Genomic DNA, 15269 nt, shown 5'->3' with positions numbered 1-15269 from the left:
AAAAACTGCAGATTGGGTTGTTATATGGAGTTTAGCATCCAAGAGGGGGGGATCTTGAGATTCAGATCTTGAGGTTCGGGTCCCAGAAGGGGGATGTGCCAAAAATGTATGGATGAGAATACCCCTTTGACTATATATGTCAGTTAAGGAACCTCTAATTCCAGTTCATGAGCTTACAATTTACTTAAAGGGGCACTCCGGTGCACAGAGCAAACTTCGCTCCGTCCTGGATGACTGGCGATGCAGGGAAAAGGCTTGTGACGTCATGAGTCTCCAGTGCTGCACCCGACGCTCTAAACGAAAACCGGGTGCAGCAGGGAAATCGCATGAGTCCCCAGCAGCAGAAATAGGGGATAAGATGTCTAGTGGCAGAGTACCACTTTAAGGACTGAATTAATGTGCACCTAAACTTTTATCAAACTTCAGACACATCAGAAAGGTGACAGTCTCATAGAAAGCATGAGAAAGCTGAGCCGGAACAAAGGGACACAGTGCTCAGCCAAGTGCTTCTGTCCCTCATTCTAAAAATCTGTGGGGGTCTCCGCATCCAGACACCGACTGACCAAACTTCTGACATTTCTCTATGACTCCTGAGCTTGAGGGCAAATTAGTCTATGGCAGAAAACTTGCATATAGCACAGATTTTCACTGGAACAACTTTAAGAATAATGATACACACTATTGTAGTTTACTGTCCAGAGCTCCATTTGCAAAACAGAAACACAGAAAGAACTTACCTTGCTGTACACACCAGTAGAGCTGGGAGAAAATATCATCCAGCAAGACATCACTGAGCACTTCAAAGTACTGGGTGAAGACATCACATATTGCATAGAGAGCATGATTGCATGTTGTAGTCATCCATTCTGCTTTCTGAGAACAAGTAAGAACAATTCAATCATCAATTTATTTAACGATTCATCAATTTATTTAAGCATTTTCAATAACCTAAACTAGCCAGGCTTGGATCGAAGAAGTCACAACTTAAGAGTATTCTCCCCCTGCTGGGATCTGTTCGACTTTTGTAAGACAGACAAGCATAAGACGGAATAGCGTCTTTAAGAGGTGTATTCCAGGATATATTTTTGTTTGACTATGCTACAGGGGCTGTAAAGTTAGTGTAGTTCATAATATAGTGTCTGTATCTGTGTGTGACGGTTTTCTCACAATTCTTCTGTGATTATCGTCACATATTTATTTTTAACAGCATACAAAATTACTAATGTCTCTGGATTTCCCAGGTTGCACTAGTAAGGTGATCAGAGGGAGCCTATCCTGCTTCAATTTTGCAACAGCTGTAGGCCCCCTGGTTAGAAAACACTGTGTTTCAATGGGTGTGGTGGCTGATGTGTGGGAGGAAGGAAAGTGATCTCATACTTGCAAGCATGAAACTGTGGGATGTGTAGTTTAGAGAACAAAATGCAACAGGAAATGCCCAGATAACCCCTTTAACCCGTTTACGCAAAATCAGGCACCTGGTGATTAGGGATGACTTCCCGCATCATCACCAATCGCAGTGGTCAGCGGCCGGCGATCGCTATTATTGGTCCGTCAGTACAGACGGACCAATAGAAGGGATCTGGCGGGGGTCTCCTCCTTCCCCCTCTCCTACGTCGATTCACACAGTGAAGCGATAGGTGGTGAGGGGGACACTCCGATCCTGGGTTAATCCTGTAGACGCTGCGATCACTGTGACTGCAGCGTCTATTAGGGTAACAGAGGTAGGGAGCTCCCTCTGTCACCGATTGGTGCTCTGCAAAGTGAAAGCAGAGCGCCAATGGTTATCATGGCAACCAGAGGCCTGACAGTGGCCTCCATTGTCATGGCAACAGGATCTCATCAGTCTTTACCTAAGGTAGAGACTTATCTATCCTATGTCTATCAGTGTCAAACTGACAGATATAGGCATGAGTCAATGCAGTACAGATGTGTACACCATTGAATTATGTGTATCATAGTAAGAAAATAAAAAAAGGAAAATGTGAAAATAATTAGAAAAAAAAAATTAAGTGAAACATTTTTTACAAAAATTATAATAAATTATATATATATATATATATATATATTATATAAAGTGCCAACAAAATATCCTAAACTAAAAGGCCACATATGGGATATTTCTAAATATGTCAGAATTCAGGGAATACATCTTGAGTTGTAAAGCTTTATCAATGTCTACTGTGTTAAAGAAAAAAAAATGATTAAAATGAAAAATCTGCAAAAAAAAGTTATTTTAAAATTCAGCCTCCACTTTGCTTTTATTTCTGTGAAACACCTAAAGGGTTAATAAACTCCTTTAATGTCATTCTGACTACTTTAAGGGGTGCAGTTTATAAAACGTGGTGATTTATGGGGGTAACATACAGGCATCTGGAAAATTGCTGCTAAATTTATAAACCTTTTAACATTCTAAAAAAGAAAAAGAATGTTTATCAAATGATGAGAACATAAAGTAGACATTAATTTTGTGTGGTATGACTATTTATCATACAAGCAGTAAATGTAAAATCTAGAAAATGCTAATATTTCATTTTTTTTTTGCAGAATTTTTGATTTTTTTTTTTTTTACAAAAACTGTTAAATATATGAATCAAAACATACCTTTAATGTTAAGTACAATGTGTCACGAAAAAACAATCTCAGAATTGCAGTCATAAGTAAAAGTGTTCCAAAGTTATCACCAAATAAGTGGACACATGTCAGATTGTGAAAATGTGCCTTGGTCATTAAGGTCAAAACAGGCTAAGGAGTGAAGGGGGTTAAGGAGGACCTGTCAGGTTGTCTAACATGTCTAAGTAAACATTTGTATTCTCCAAGCTCTGGAGCATCTTTTCTCATATATCTGTGCTGTTCCCCTGGTATTCCCCCTTGCCGTTTGCAGGTCCCTCTACACAGTCTGACATTTTCAGCACTGTCTGGACAGCTTCATGCTTCATCAACAAGGTGAATACTTATCAACAGTTGTCACTTCATTCATTTTTAGAAACAAAAAAAAAAAAGTAATGATCTAAACTATGGCTTCTTAATTTTATTTTATTTTTTTATGGCCTCACCAGCTAAACATGGTTATTACCTAGGCTTTATTACTGGTTGTAGTACATTGCAAATTATTATTTTTTTCCCTAAAGTACGTCCTGAACCTCGTGTAATGAGACACTCAACAGCAATTGAATACACAGCAGAAGGGATGAACATTCTGACAATCTCACCTCCGTCTGCTGCTCTGGGAGTTTCATGTTATCAAAGATTCTGAAGACGATTCTGAATAAATCCTGCCACCAGTGTTTCTCAAACGTGTGTCCATAAGTCTTCATGACCTCAAACATAACGGTCAGGCCCCTGCAGACAAAAGGAACGATGTTTATGACAATTATAAGGTGACCCGTCAGCAGGCATTTCACTATATCTGCCACCTTTAGGGCCTATGTACACCATGGGAATTCACTAGGATTTATTGCTGAAGACTCCCATTGTTTACACAACTAACATTGTAATTCCGGACTCTGCCAAAAGAATACACATGTTCATTCTTCCAGTGGAATAGCGTGCGAACTGCTGTGCCGTCAGTGAGAATGGCGCAGGTCTGCACTGTAATCTCGATGGCCGCAGCAGCTGCTGCACACTGAAAAATCATCTGCAATTTCTTCGGGACAGAATTATTTTGTGTACATTGGCCCATGCTGACAAACAAAGCAAGGAATCCTATTCACCCAATAGAGAGTGTACCTTAAAGGGGTACTCTGGCGCTAAGACATCTTATCAGACATCATAAGATGCCTGATGGTGGGGGTCCCGCCGCTGGGGACCTCCGTGATCTTTCACACAGCACCCCGTTACCATCATCCCCCGGAGCATGTCCGCTCCGGGTCTGATGACTGGAGATCACGGAGTCAGAGTATTGTGCCCCGCCCTCCATGACCCCCGCGATCAGGCATCTTATCCCCTATCCTTTGGATAGGGGATAAGATGTCTTAGTGCCAGAGTACCCCTTTACAGGAGAACTCCAGGATAGAAAGGTTTATTCCCTATCTTAAGGACAGGGGGATAAGTATCAGAACGCAGGGGTCTGACCACTGGGACCCCCAGCTATCTCTTTTATGGGGCCCGGCTCTCCTCCTGAATGGGGCATGTCAACCACCACACGAACCGATGGCCGACACACCCCCTCCATGCAGCTCTATAGGAGAGCATGAGATTTCTGAGTGCAGTGCTCAGCCTTCCATGGAGATGCATTGAGGGGGTTTGTTGGCCATCATTTCAAGTGGTGACTGACACGCTCCATTTAGGAGGAGAGACAGGGCCCTGTACAGGAGATTGTGGGGTGTCCAAGTGTTAGGACCATCCACGATCTGACAATTATCTGACAATACGTTTTTCTATCTCAGAGATCTCCTTTAAAGTAGACAGACAGGAGGAGATTTATCAAAACCTGTCCAAAGGTAAAGTTGTTGAGTTGCCCATAGGAACCAATCAGATTGCTTCTTTCATTTTTGAAAAGGCCTCTAAAAAATAAAAGAAGTGATCTGATTATGGTTATGGGCAACTCAACAACTTTTCCTCTGGACAGGTTTTGATAAATCCCCCCAATAGTTCCTATAGCATGCAGGAAAAGAAGAAGCTAGCTTTCATCTTGTAGAGCAGTTTTCCCAACCTGTGGTTTTACAGCTGCTGCAAAATGAAAAGTCCCATCATGCTCTGACAGAGGAATGGGTGTAGCAGTTTTGCAACAGCTGAGCCAAAGGTTGGAAAAACTGCTCTAGATTATATAAGCCAGTAATGTAAACTAAAGTAAAATTCTACAATACACCCTAGACCAGTGGTGCAACAGCTGGAGATCCACAGTTTGAAGACCACTGTCACTGTTATACCAGATGTGTCCCTTTAAATGCATATTTCCTTCTGATCTGATCTTGGGTAATACAGTTGCCAAGGAGACAATAAAATGCTCAGGAGAATCAAGGACAAGACACTTCAGGCATAACATGGCAAGTAACTTTACCTCCTAGAGTGCATCATGCGTCTCTCCACGTCTGATGTAAGATTGGATGGGAATGTATTTACATCAACACCTTAATATCTCTGACAGTGTAAACACAAATAACCAGAACATGATAAATACCTTTTAATAACTGGAATTGCAAATACTGATTGTTACCTGGTTCTTACATCTAATTTGCATCTGTTGATGATGCAGGACAGCTCAAACAGAATGGGGAACCATCCTCTCACCCAAACACGGTCTTCAGGCGCCACATTCATGTCATCACTTGTGTACTCCTTGAACGTCTGCAAAAAAATAAAAATAATAATAACCTGAATCATCAATGGACAAAACTGTGACTTCTGTAAACATAGATGCATATAAACAGGGTCATAAGGTTAAATGAGTCTAGGGGGCAAATATTGGGCATCCAAGCTTGATGTAGCATTTTCCAATGGACAATGATAAACAGATCCACAAGGTGTTCTTCCACAGCATGTCTATGTTTATATGGGTATCTGTATAGATAGGTATGTCTATATGTGTATAGCTCAATAATCTTTATTGAGGACTAGCTGGCAGTGTTTGTTTTATATATGAAACAAACAAGAAAAAGTGTACGTGGCACTCACCAATCGTGAAAAACATTTGTGTGCTGGTTTGAGAAAGTGAATGTGGATGCACAAAACAGCTGTCCAAGGTGTGCCCCTGTTGTCTGCCAATTCCCACCGCTGCAAGTACCTATGTGCACCATTTTGCAATAAAAAGTTTTTCACAATTGTTGAGTACCGCATACTTCCGTTCCTTCCTTGTTTGATACTTTCACATGGTAAATACTGCAGAGCACCACTGCAAGTGTAACACAAGTTCTTGGCTAAGACAGCATGTCTCCGGCGGATCATACTTTATAACCAGAGAAGTAGTGCCAGTCCCATACCTAGTAGTGTTTCCCAACCAGTGTGCCCCCAGCAGTCACAAATATACAGTTCCTAGCATGCCAGGACACCCAAAGGTTGGAAAAAAAACACTGATATAGGTATTCATTGAGCACTAAATGGGCCCAAGTACAACATTCTATTTTAAGGAATAAATATAATTGCTAGTGAATTTGTACAATGCTCACCAGACTGGTAAGTGACATCGACTTTCTATTGTATTTCTTTTGACTCCTAATAAAGTTTATTTGTTTTACCGATTTACCCAAGAATTTGCGCTAATAGTAACATCAATAATTTTATCTGAGCAATTTACATAAAAAAATCAGGCCACTGCCTAAAAACTACTACTTAAAAGGGGTTGGTTATTTGGCTTAGGAAAAGGTATTCCCTATCTAAAGGATAGGAGAGAATTATCAGAACGCTGAGGGTCCAACCACAAACTCCTGCATGGGGCTCCGGCTCTTCTTGTGTACGGAGCGGGGGTTGGCACACGCCCTCCATGCATCTCTAAGGGAGAGCAGATGCACTGTACTTGTGTATCTCCGGCTCCCCCATAGAAATTCACAGAGGTCGCGTGTCGACCACCACTCTGTGCAAAGGGTGACACAGCTCTGTGCATGGGGAGAGCCAGAGTGCCGGGAAGGAGATTGCAGGGTTCCCAGCAGTTTTACAACCAACACCCCCCCCCCCCCCCCCAACCTGACACTTATCCCCTATCCTTTATATGGGTTACGTTATTCAAAACTGGATTACTCCTTTAATATTCTTGGAAACCCCAGTATTAACATATTACATTACTTACCTATCATATATTTGTACAGGTTTATGATGAATTGATTTTATTGTGCAAATTAATTTTTTTACTTTATACAGTTTGAATAAGGGATCGACCGATATAGATTTTTTAGGGCCGATACCGATATTATGTGAACTTTGAGGCCAATAACTTATAACGAAATTCCGGTATAAGTTATCGGATATCGCGCCCCCCCCCGCCGGCCCCACAGAAGCCGCTGCAGATCAAGGATTTAAAGTGGGCACTTTAAATTAATGAACTGCAGCGGCTTTTGCGGGGCCAGAGACCGCCGCCAGCCGCTTTTCTCCCCCTGCCTGTCCTGGGGTCCTCCCTAGTCCAACCACCGCCTCTGACCCATTGCCTCCCCCATCCCCGATTTTATAATTACCTGTTCCTGGGGTCCTCGCTACTTCTGGCTCCAGCGGCGTCCTGAGCTGTCACTGTGCGCACTGACGGTGACGTCGCGTTGAGGACGTCACTCGTCATTGCGCAGCGCAGTGCACAGCAATAGCGCAGGACGCCGCAGGAGCCAGAAGTAGCGCAGACCCTGGGAACAGGTAATTATAAAACCGGGGATGGGGAGGCGGTATCGGCAAGGTAATTGCCGATACCAATAATTAAAAAAATCGTGAATATCGGCCAAACCGATAGTCGCTCGATCCCTAGTTTGCATCATATGCCATTTCCTTACAATTCATACCTGTGGCCGGTCAGAAACATATTTAGCACAATGACGGATGAGACGAATGGCTTCCATGCTGGTGTCTGGAAACGCTGCATTACATGCAAACTCAGACAGACATTTCACTGCATCTTGAAAAGAATCAATGGTGGCAGGAAAATGTTTTTCAAACACGAGAGCTGTAAGAAAGAACAGAAGGACTTTCCTTAATACATAATCCAGTAAATAAGTTTCTGGGGACTGACCAACACCCACCAACTCCATGAGTTAAGCTGCCAATCCACCTGCATATACAGAGAACCCTTAAAATATATATAAATAAATATATATATATATATATATATATATATATATATATATATATATATACTAGAGATGAGCGAACTTACACTAAATTTGATTCGTCACGAACTTCTCGGCGCGGTAATTGATGACTTATCCTGCATAAATTAGTTCAGCTTTCAGGTGCTCCCGTGGGCTGGAAAAGGTGGATACAGTCCTAGGAGACTCTTTCCTAGGACTGTATCCATCTTTTCCAGCCCACCGGAACACCTGAAAGCTGAACTAATTTATGCAGGATAAGTCATCAACTGCCGAGCCGAGAAGTTTGCGACGAATCAAATTTACTGTAAGTTTGCTCATCTCTAATATATATATATATACACACACAAACACACACAGCCAACCATAATAATTTACTTTGAGTTCTAAATGTAGGAGGTTGAGCTGCAAGTTATTGATGGAGGGGGGTGGGAGCATGAGGAAACTGCATGGAATGCTGGGATGGAATTTAAGAATACTTTATTTATTTATTTATTTTTTTATTAAAAGCCATAGTAACAAGTCAGTTTTGATTTTTTGGGGTCCAGGAGCTGAGACCCTTACCATCTATAAAATGAAATGACAGAAGCGCTCGACTAAGAGCTTGATGTACGGATTTCTAGAAAGTCTCATAGACTTTCTATAAATCTGTAAACCGCACATTCAGCTCTCCAAGGAAAGCCAAAGACAGCTGATCATAAATAAAAGAGGTCAGCTCAGCAACTTAATTAAAACTTCATGTCACTATGTTCAGTCAAAAGGTTTTAAAATTGACAAGTATTTTTTTTTTAATTGTTAGAGTCTACAATAAGAGACAAAGGAGGGATAGTATTTGAGTACAGGAGAAGGTAAGAAATTCTTCAATATGCAGTTTTCATGAACAAAAAAAATATATATAAAATAAGAGGTATTCCTAGAGAAACACTTTAATGGTTCAGTGACTGCGGATTACAATCTTGTAGAACAAATCTGAACACAATGTCATTGTATTAAATGTAAAACTAACACAAAGTGGTTGTTATGTACACAGGCCAAACAAATACTCACTGACTATGTGCCCAGTGGTCTGAAAGGCAAGCTCTACTATGCTTTCATCCTGGTCTGATGCAGCCAAGTGAAAAACCGAGAATATGTTTTTCCAGCCTGAGCGAATGTTAGCAGCTTGGGAATTTACCATCTGTGCAATACAGCGAACAACCATGTCCCGAATGGTTGGTGACCTTAATAAAGAGAGAACACAAACTACATATGAGTGGCACTTTAGCCGTGGGATATACAGAATGTGTATGTGCATGACTATTTAAAGACATACAATTAAAAATAAATAGCATAAAGAACAAGACATTGATGTAAAACATTCTGCCCCCGTGGTGGAACTGCAGGTAACTTTGATGCATATGTAGCTGAGCATTCAGAGTTGGGGTAAGGGTTAGGCATGTGGTATATTATGTGGATGTACTGTGCACAATGGGGGGCATTTATCAAAACATGTGGAGGAAGAGTAGTGCAGTTGGCAACCAATCAGATCGCTTCTTTCATTTTTCACAGGTCTCTTCAAAAATGAAAATTTCTCATGATGGACGGTTGTAAAAAATCTCAGGGTGGTCGGTACAAACCGCTTATAGGAATGAATTGAAAGTCAACTTATATATAGTCCAAAGTTTCTTTTATTAGCCTTGGCAGACGCGTTTCGAGGTGTATTACCTCTTTATCAATGAACACGGCATGAATATGATAATCATTGATAAAGAGGTAACACCTCGAAACGCGTCTGACGAGGCTATTAAAAAAACTTTGGACTATATACAAGTTGACTTTCAATTCATTTCTTATAAGCGGTTTGCGCCGACCACCCGGAGATTTTTTTACAACCGTCCGCCCTGAGAAATGTACAGATCGAGAGTGAAGTGCATCCACTTGAGAAAATCCGTACGGCTGCACCGAGATTACTACCATGACAAGAGATTTAAAAGGTTGCTGTCTGCCAAACACAACCTAAGAAGGTGAGCAGCAATCCAAACACTTTTACCTTGTACACCAAAAGTGCCAAATTTACTGCTCAATGGGAAAGCACTGTCTTTTGTTTTTTTTCTATCTATAGTACAAAAATGAAAGAAGCAATCTGATTGGTTCCCATGGGCAACTGCACCATTCTTCTTTTGCACAGGTTTTGATAAATCTCCCCCAATAACTTTGAATTGTATGATACCAATGCAAATGTTACTACATTAATACCCATAATGCTTTATGTCTTCATCACATGCAATACACTTTTAAGTGCTATAACATTGGAGCATATATGTTCCATATACCATAGAAGGCATCAATGACAAATAATTATGCAAAATACAACACAAACCATTTTGAAGCTTATAAAATATATATCCTATATTAGACCATACACATGTGCTAGAGAAGTACATTATTTAAGATACCTCTCTATCAGCCTCAATTAGAGGCACTGCAAAAAGAGGCTTTTCTCCTGGGGGGTCCGCGCACATCCTTATTCATGAGGGTCTCCAGCGGCAGGATCAGGTCATCAATGAGGCACCAATGTAAGGAATACACTATACAAGAAACCAGATAAAGAATGACATTGCACACCTACCTATTTTTCTTCATAATGTGCTCAAATGGTCTTAAGAAATCTTTCTGGAAGCGGAAATTTGCAAGCTCCCCTTTTTCTAAGAATTTCATAGAAAGCTGTCTTAAGGAATCTACTGCAAATATGGCAACATCCTCATTTGGGTTGCAACCAACCTAAGAAAGAGAAAACATGTTTAAACATTTGTGTTGTAAAACTATAGTAACACAGCACAGTCTGGTGGTTGCAATATATAACACATTCTACAGTATTTCCGGTGTTCAGTCTCGTCCAGTGATTGGTTCAGCCCGTCCTGCACCGGTCTCTCGTTTTGAAAGCAGGAAGAGGGCAGGAGATCACAGAACCATAAGGGGCCAAATAGGAGGGAGACCAGGGGTAAGTAAAAATAGCTTTAGTTTTCAAATTTTTCCCAGACCCAGCAACATATACCTTTTTTTCCCCAATTGCTAGAATACCCCTTTACGCATTATCTTACAATACCTCATAGTATGCTGCGGTGCAAGAATCAAATCACATTTGTAATTTCAGGTTTTGTGCTGTATTAGGTTTTTAAGGGTATGTGTATTTAGAAAATGATTTATATGAATATATGAATATACAAATATATAATTCCATATGGCTTGAACTCCGAATTTGAAATCTTTGGCTTTTTATAACAAATATAAAGTAAAATATATACAACACATCGGAACTACTCAGCTATTCTAAAATAACTTGAAACTTCAATATCCATATAAATACCTACAAAGAAAACCTCAAAATACAGTATAATGGGAGGTTTCACTGTTCGCAGGTTATAAAAGACAGCAGAGGTGAAAGACACCATCCCCGACGAAGGAAACCGCCTCTGTTTCCGAAAACGCGTTGGAAAGGCTTGTGGACCTTTACAACCACCGTAGTGAGGTCATTACTCGCAGTCAATCACCATCAGACAAACTGTAAAAGTCACGGTTAAGACGCCACCGGCCGGGGCGTTCTCCCGTCACCTCTCAGAATATTGTACACAGACTTTTTTCTGGACCCAGCAGCAATTGAAGAATTACTGCATAAAAAAACGCATGGAAACTACAGGTACAATTATACCCATAAAGGAACGGAGAATAAGTATCGGCTATAGTATTGAAAGACTTTGTTTACTAAGCTATCTCTTCACTTGGGAAATACTTGGTATTTGTAATTTAACCAGCCGCTTGCGCTAAATCCACATCTGTTGAAGGTCATTTTTTGCCCATAAGTGTACTTAGCATCTACTAAGAACGCTTTTTATATTACGGCACTCATTTCTTACGTACAGCCCCTATTTATAATCCATACACCGTGCCTGTGAACATCTTCACTGTTAAACAACGGCACTCTCCTATACAGCCATACAGGTATGCACTATGTTAAAGTATGTTGTGTCTTTTAATAATCACAAGTCCCACATAGCGCTTACTCATATACATTGATTTATATGAAATGATTGATATTACATTTTAAATTCTAGTTTAATTTATAACATATTTTTTATTTAAAGGGGTACTCCAGATTTTTTTTTTTTTAAATCAACTGGTGCCAGAAAGTTAAACAGATTTGTAAATGACTTCTATTTAAAAAAAATCTTAATCCTTCCAGTACTTATTAGCTACTGAATACTACAGAGGAAATTATTTTCTTTTTGGAACACAGTGCTCTCTGCTGACATCACGAGCACAGTGCTCTCTGCGGACATCTCTGTCCATTTTAAGAACTAGGAGAAAATCCCCATAGCAAACATATGCTGCTCTGGATAGTTCCTAAAATGGACAGAGATGTCATCAGAGAGTACTGTGCTCGTGATTCAGCAGAGAGCTCTGTGTTGCAAAAAGAAAATAATTTTGTCTGTAGTGTTCAGCAGCTAATAAGTACTGGAAGGATTAATATTTTTTAATAGAAGTAATTTACAAATCTGTTTAACTTTCTGGCACCAGTTGATTTAAAAAAAAAAAAAAAGTTTTCCACCGGAGTACCCCTTTAAATCTATAATAATTCCGAAATATTGCAATTGTATTATGGCTACTAAGTCTAATAATAAGCTGATTTGTTCTGCTCTGTAAAGAAATCTCCTGTTTATCGTCACAGACAGGATTACAGTGAAAAAGGGATAATGTGTAGATAAGACATGATCAGACCATTAACAGGATGCTAATAGCTTAGCCTTCCCTCTTTTTAAAGTGGATTTCCCCTTCTGTTCCCGAGATATGTAGGTTTACAGTTTGTCTGATAATTCAGGGAATAGTCAGATGGGCGTGAACTTATTTTAAAAAATGGAAGTGACTATCAGGCGTGTCTGCCTAATACACACCCTCCGAGACTGTATAATCCCCATTATTAAAATTAAGTTTACGCCCATCTGGCAGATTCCCTGAATCTTTGGACAAACTATAAACCCACATATCTCAGGAATGGAAGGACATATCAAAAAGCTGTAAAATGGTGTTTTCCAAACAGTGTGTTTCCTGTTGTGGCAAATCTACAACTCCCCTAACTTATAGACTACCCTTAGGCAACCCAATAAAACACTTATTTACCATACACCCTAGTAGCGATAAAAGTGCAATCTTTATTGTTAATTTGCACAAAAAAAATTTAAATCTCAAATGCTAAATGTTCCTATTTAATATGAAAGAAACTTGACCAGCCGGTCTTTGCAAGTGTTCGCATCACAAAGGAGTGCTAGGTGCCTGCAGTGCACCCGCATTAATGATGAATAAGGAGCATTGGCATTTGTTTAAAAAAAAAAAAAAAATTTCAAACGGCCCCTCTCAACATGTTTCGCTACCGAAGTAGCTTTTTGAATAAAAAAACGCCAGCTGGGGACACTGTTTAAAAAATACTGCCCTAAGCTAAATAATGATAATGTGGTCTTATTTTTTGGGGGGTTGGTTACAGGTTCTCTTTGACAAAACAGAAAAATGGCAACATTTCTGTAATTAAATAAAATGTAACTGCTGCTCTAACTTTGGCTGTTGATCAGCTTTAATAGGCTATGACAGTTGTGTAAAAGCCAAATGTACATATTAGTAACAACAATCTTACCTTATTAAAATGATCCCCAATGACCTCCCATATCCTGGACCACTGGAGTCTAATACGACCCATGTTGTAGTAGGATATCTCAACAATTTTCTGTAAGCTAAACATACGTGGGTGTGTGGGGGACACCAGTTCATCCATTGAAACTGCACAAAGCCAGCGCACAAAATCCACTGCAAGCACAGAATGGGTTCAATTTAATGCTATACAACAAATCTAACTATAGATTACCATACATTATACAATGGAGACAGGACTGGGGCACAAATAAATTGGAATAAAGATCACCAAGACTGTTTATTACAGGCATGGGTATGAAATATTTACCTATAGCATTTCCATCCAGCCTTGTAGATCCAGTGAATATTCTGCAAAGAGATTTATTGCATTTTCAATATAAAAAATACACACGTTATATATAATTTTACATATGCATAAAAAAAATTCAAGTATTATAGGATGTGTGAGTAGAAAAACATGGCTGCTTTTATTTAAGAATCTGCAGCATAACCATCTTTCTAGATAAAAGCATTTGTGTTTTATAGAAGCACTTTAAGGAACTGCATTATTAGCAGTTCTAAAACTGTAATTCTTTAAAAAATAAAAATAAAATCACATTTCACCCCCAGTGCTTTAAACGGGTTATGCAGGAATATAAAAACACAGCAAAGTTCTTTCAAAAACCGCTCCCAGTCTGTCTCTAGGTTGGGTGTGGTTCTGGAGCTCAGTTCCATTGAAGCGAATGGAGCCAAGTTGTAATACCACACCAACCTGGAGACAGACATGGAACTGTTTTTGAAAGAAATTTGCTGTGTTTTTCTATTTCTGGACAACCCCTTTAAGTTGAACAATGCAAAGGCATTTGAGCACATTGCAATAGCCATACATCCTCGCCATTCTCAGAAATGTAGCATAAATGTTCTCATGGGGACTTTCAATTCCCAACAGATGCCCTGCATTCTTACATAATTTTCTTCTGACCTTACAGAGTAATTTCCTCATTGATGATAATATATTTCCCAGAAATTATGTTATGTTATTAATGGGGTAATTCCATCTGGGACATTTATGGCATTTTTACAGGATATTCCATAAATGTCTGATACCTGCGGACCCTCCTCTGCCTCCCGCATCCATATCGAGATTGAGGGCTACCTGGTTTCCTCCAGTCCAGTTGCAGCCAGAGGAGGAAGTCAGGAAGCCAAAAACAGACAACTTGCATAAGGCATGTTTACATGTGAGTCGGAAGTTCTATTTGAGGCCTTCTTCGCAGAATCTGTTCAAATAACCAGAAGAAAAACCTGAAACCAGTAATTTTTGTCCAGTTTTATTAAAATGAGGGACCGGAAAATCCGACAAATACCATAAAAGTCAGTGACGTCTGTCAGGCTCTGTTGATTTCCATTGTGCAGCAACCTGTTCTGCTAGGTTTTCCAGTGGCAAAAAAAAAAAAAAAAAACTGTGACAGAGCCCCGAACAGAGCCTCTGACACAAAGGTGAACCTAGCCTAACTCCCATACAGGTTAATGGGAGTTGTATAACCACAGGTTAGGCAGTTTCCGTAACTCAGGAGCTCGATGGAACAAACAGCCAACTCTACTGTTTTTCAGCTTCCTAACTTCATATTTGGCAACCAGGCTGGAAGTGGCCATAAGGGGCCCTGATCTCACACATTAATCATTGACGCTACCCCAACTAGCACACCGCTACATTGATGATCAGACGTTCTAAACCTTACAGATCCAAGCCCACGCTACCAGGGAGCCTGTTATCATCACTGGTTTTCTATTAAACTGAAATCATTTGGAAAATGAACCATTAAAGCTTGACCCCTCCCTTTTGCTGCCATGTCATGCAGATGATTTCCTCTGCCTTTACGGGCCAGGCCACGA

At 40.0% G+C, this 15269-nt stretch overlaps 1 protein-coding gene across 3 annotated transcripts in view; it reads right to left on the bottom strand.

Annotated features, from left to right (window-relative positions):
- The window catches only part of ARFGEF1 (ADP ribosylation factor guanine nucleotide exchange factor 1), a 164743-nt gene that overhangs the window by 7940 nt on the left and 141534 nt on the right, over positions 1-15269 (bottom strand). For 2 of the 3 annotated variants that reach the window (XM_056522127.1, XM_056522126.1), the window contains 8 exons: positions 13705-13745; positions 13381-13550; positions 10327-10478; positions 8766-8938; positions 7416-7576; positions 5156-5286; positions 3210-3339; positions 738-873 (listed from right to left, as the gene is read on the bottom strand). In XM_056522127.1, coding sequence (XP_056378102.1) covers positions 738-873; positions 3210-3339; positions 5156-5286; positions 7416-7576; positions 8766-8938; positions 10327-10478; positions 13381-13550; positions 13705-13745 — 1094 coding nt within the window. Of the gene's footprint in view, positions 1-737; positions 874-3209; positions 3340-5155; positions 5287-7415; positions 7577-8765; positions 8939-10326; positions 10479-13380; positions 13551-13704; positions 13746-15269 lie in introns of those variants that run through there. The other variant, XR_008844264.1, reaches the window with a different exon arrangement.

The sequence above is a fragment of the Hyla sarda genome, chromosome 5, assembly GCF_029499605.1.
Source record: "Hyla sarda isolate aHylSar1 chromosome 5, aHylSar1.hap1, whole genome shotgun sequence".
Taxonomy (NCBI): domain Eukaryota; kingdom Metazoa; phylum Chordata; class Amphibia; order Anura; family Hylidae; genus Hyla; species Hyla sarda.
The sequence above is the reverse complement of the archived record's forward strand: the minus strand, read 5'-3'. Positions and strand labels throughout refer to the sequence as shown.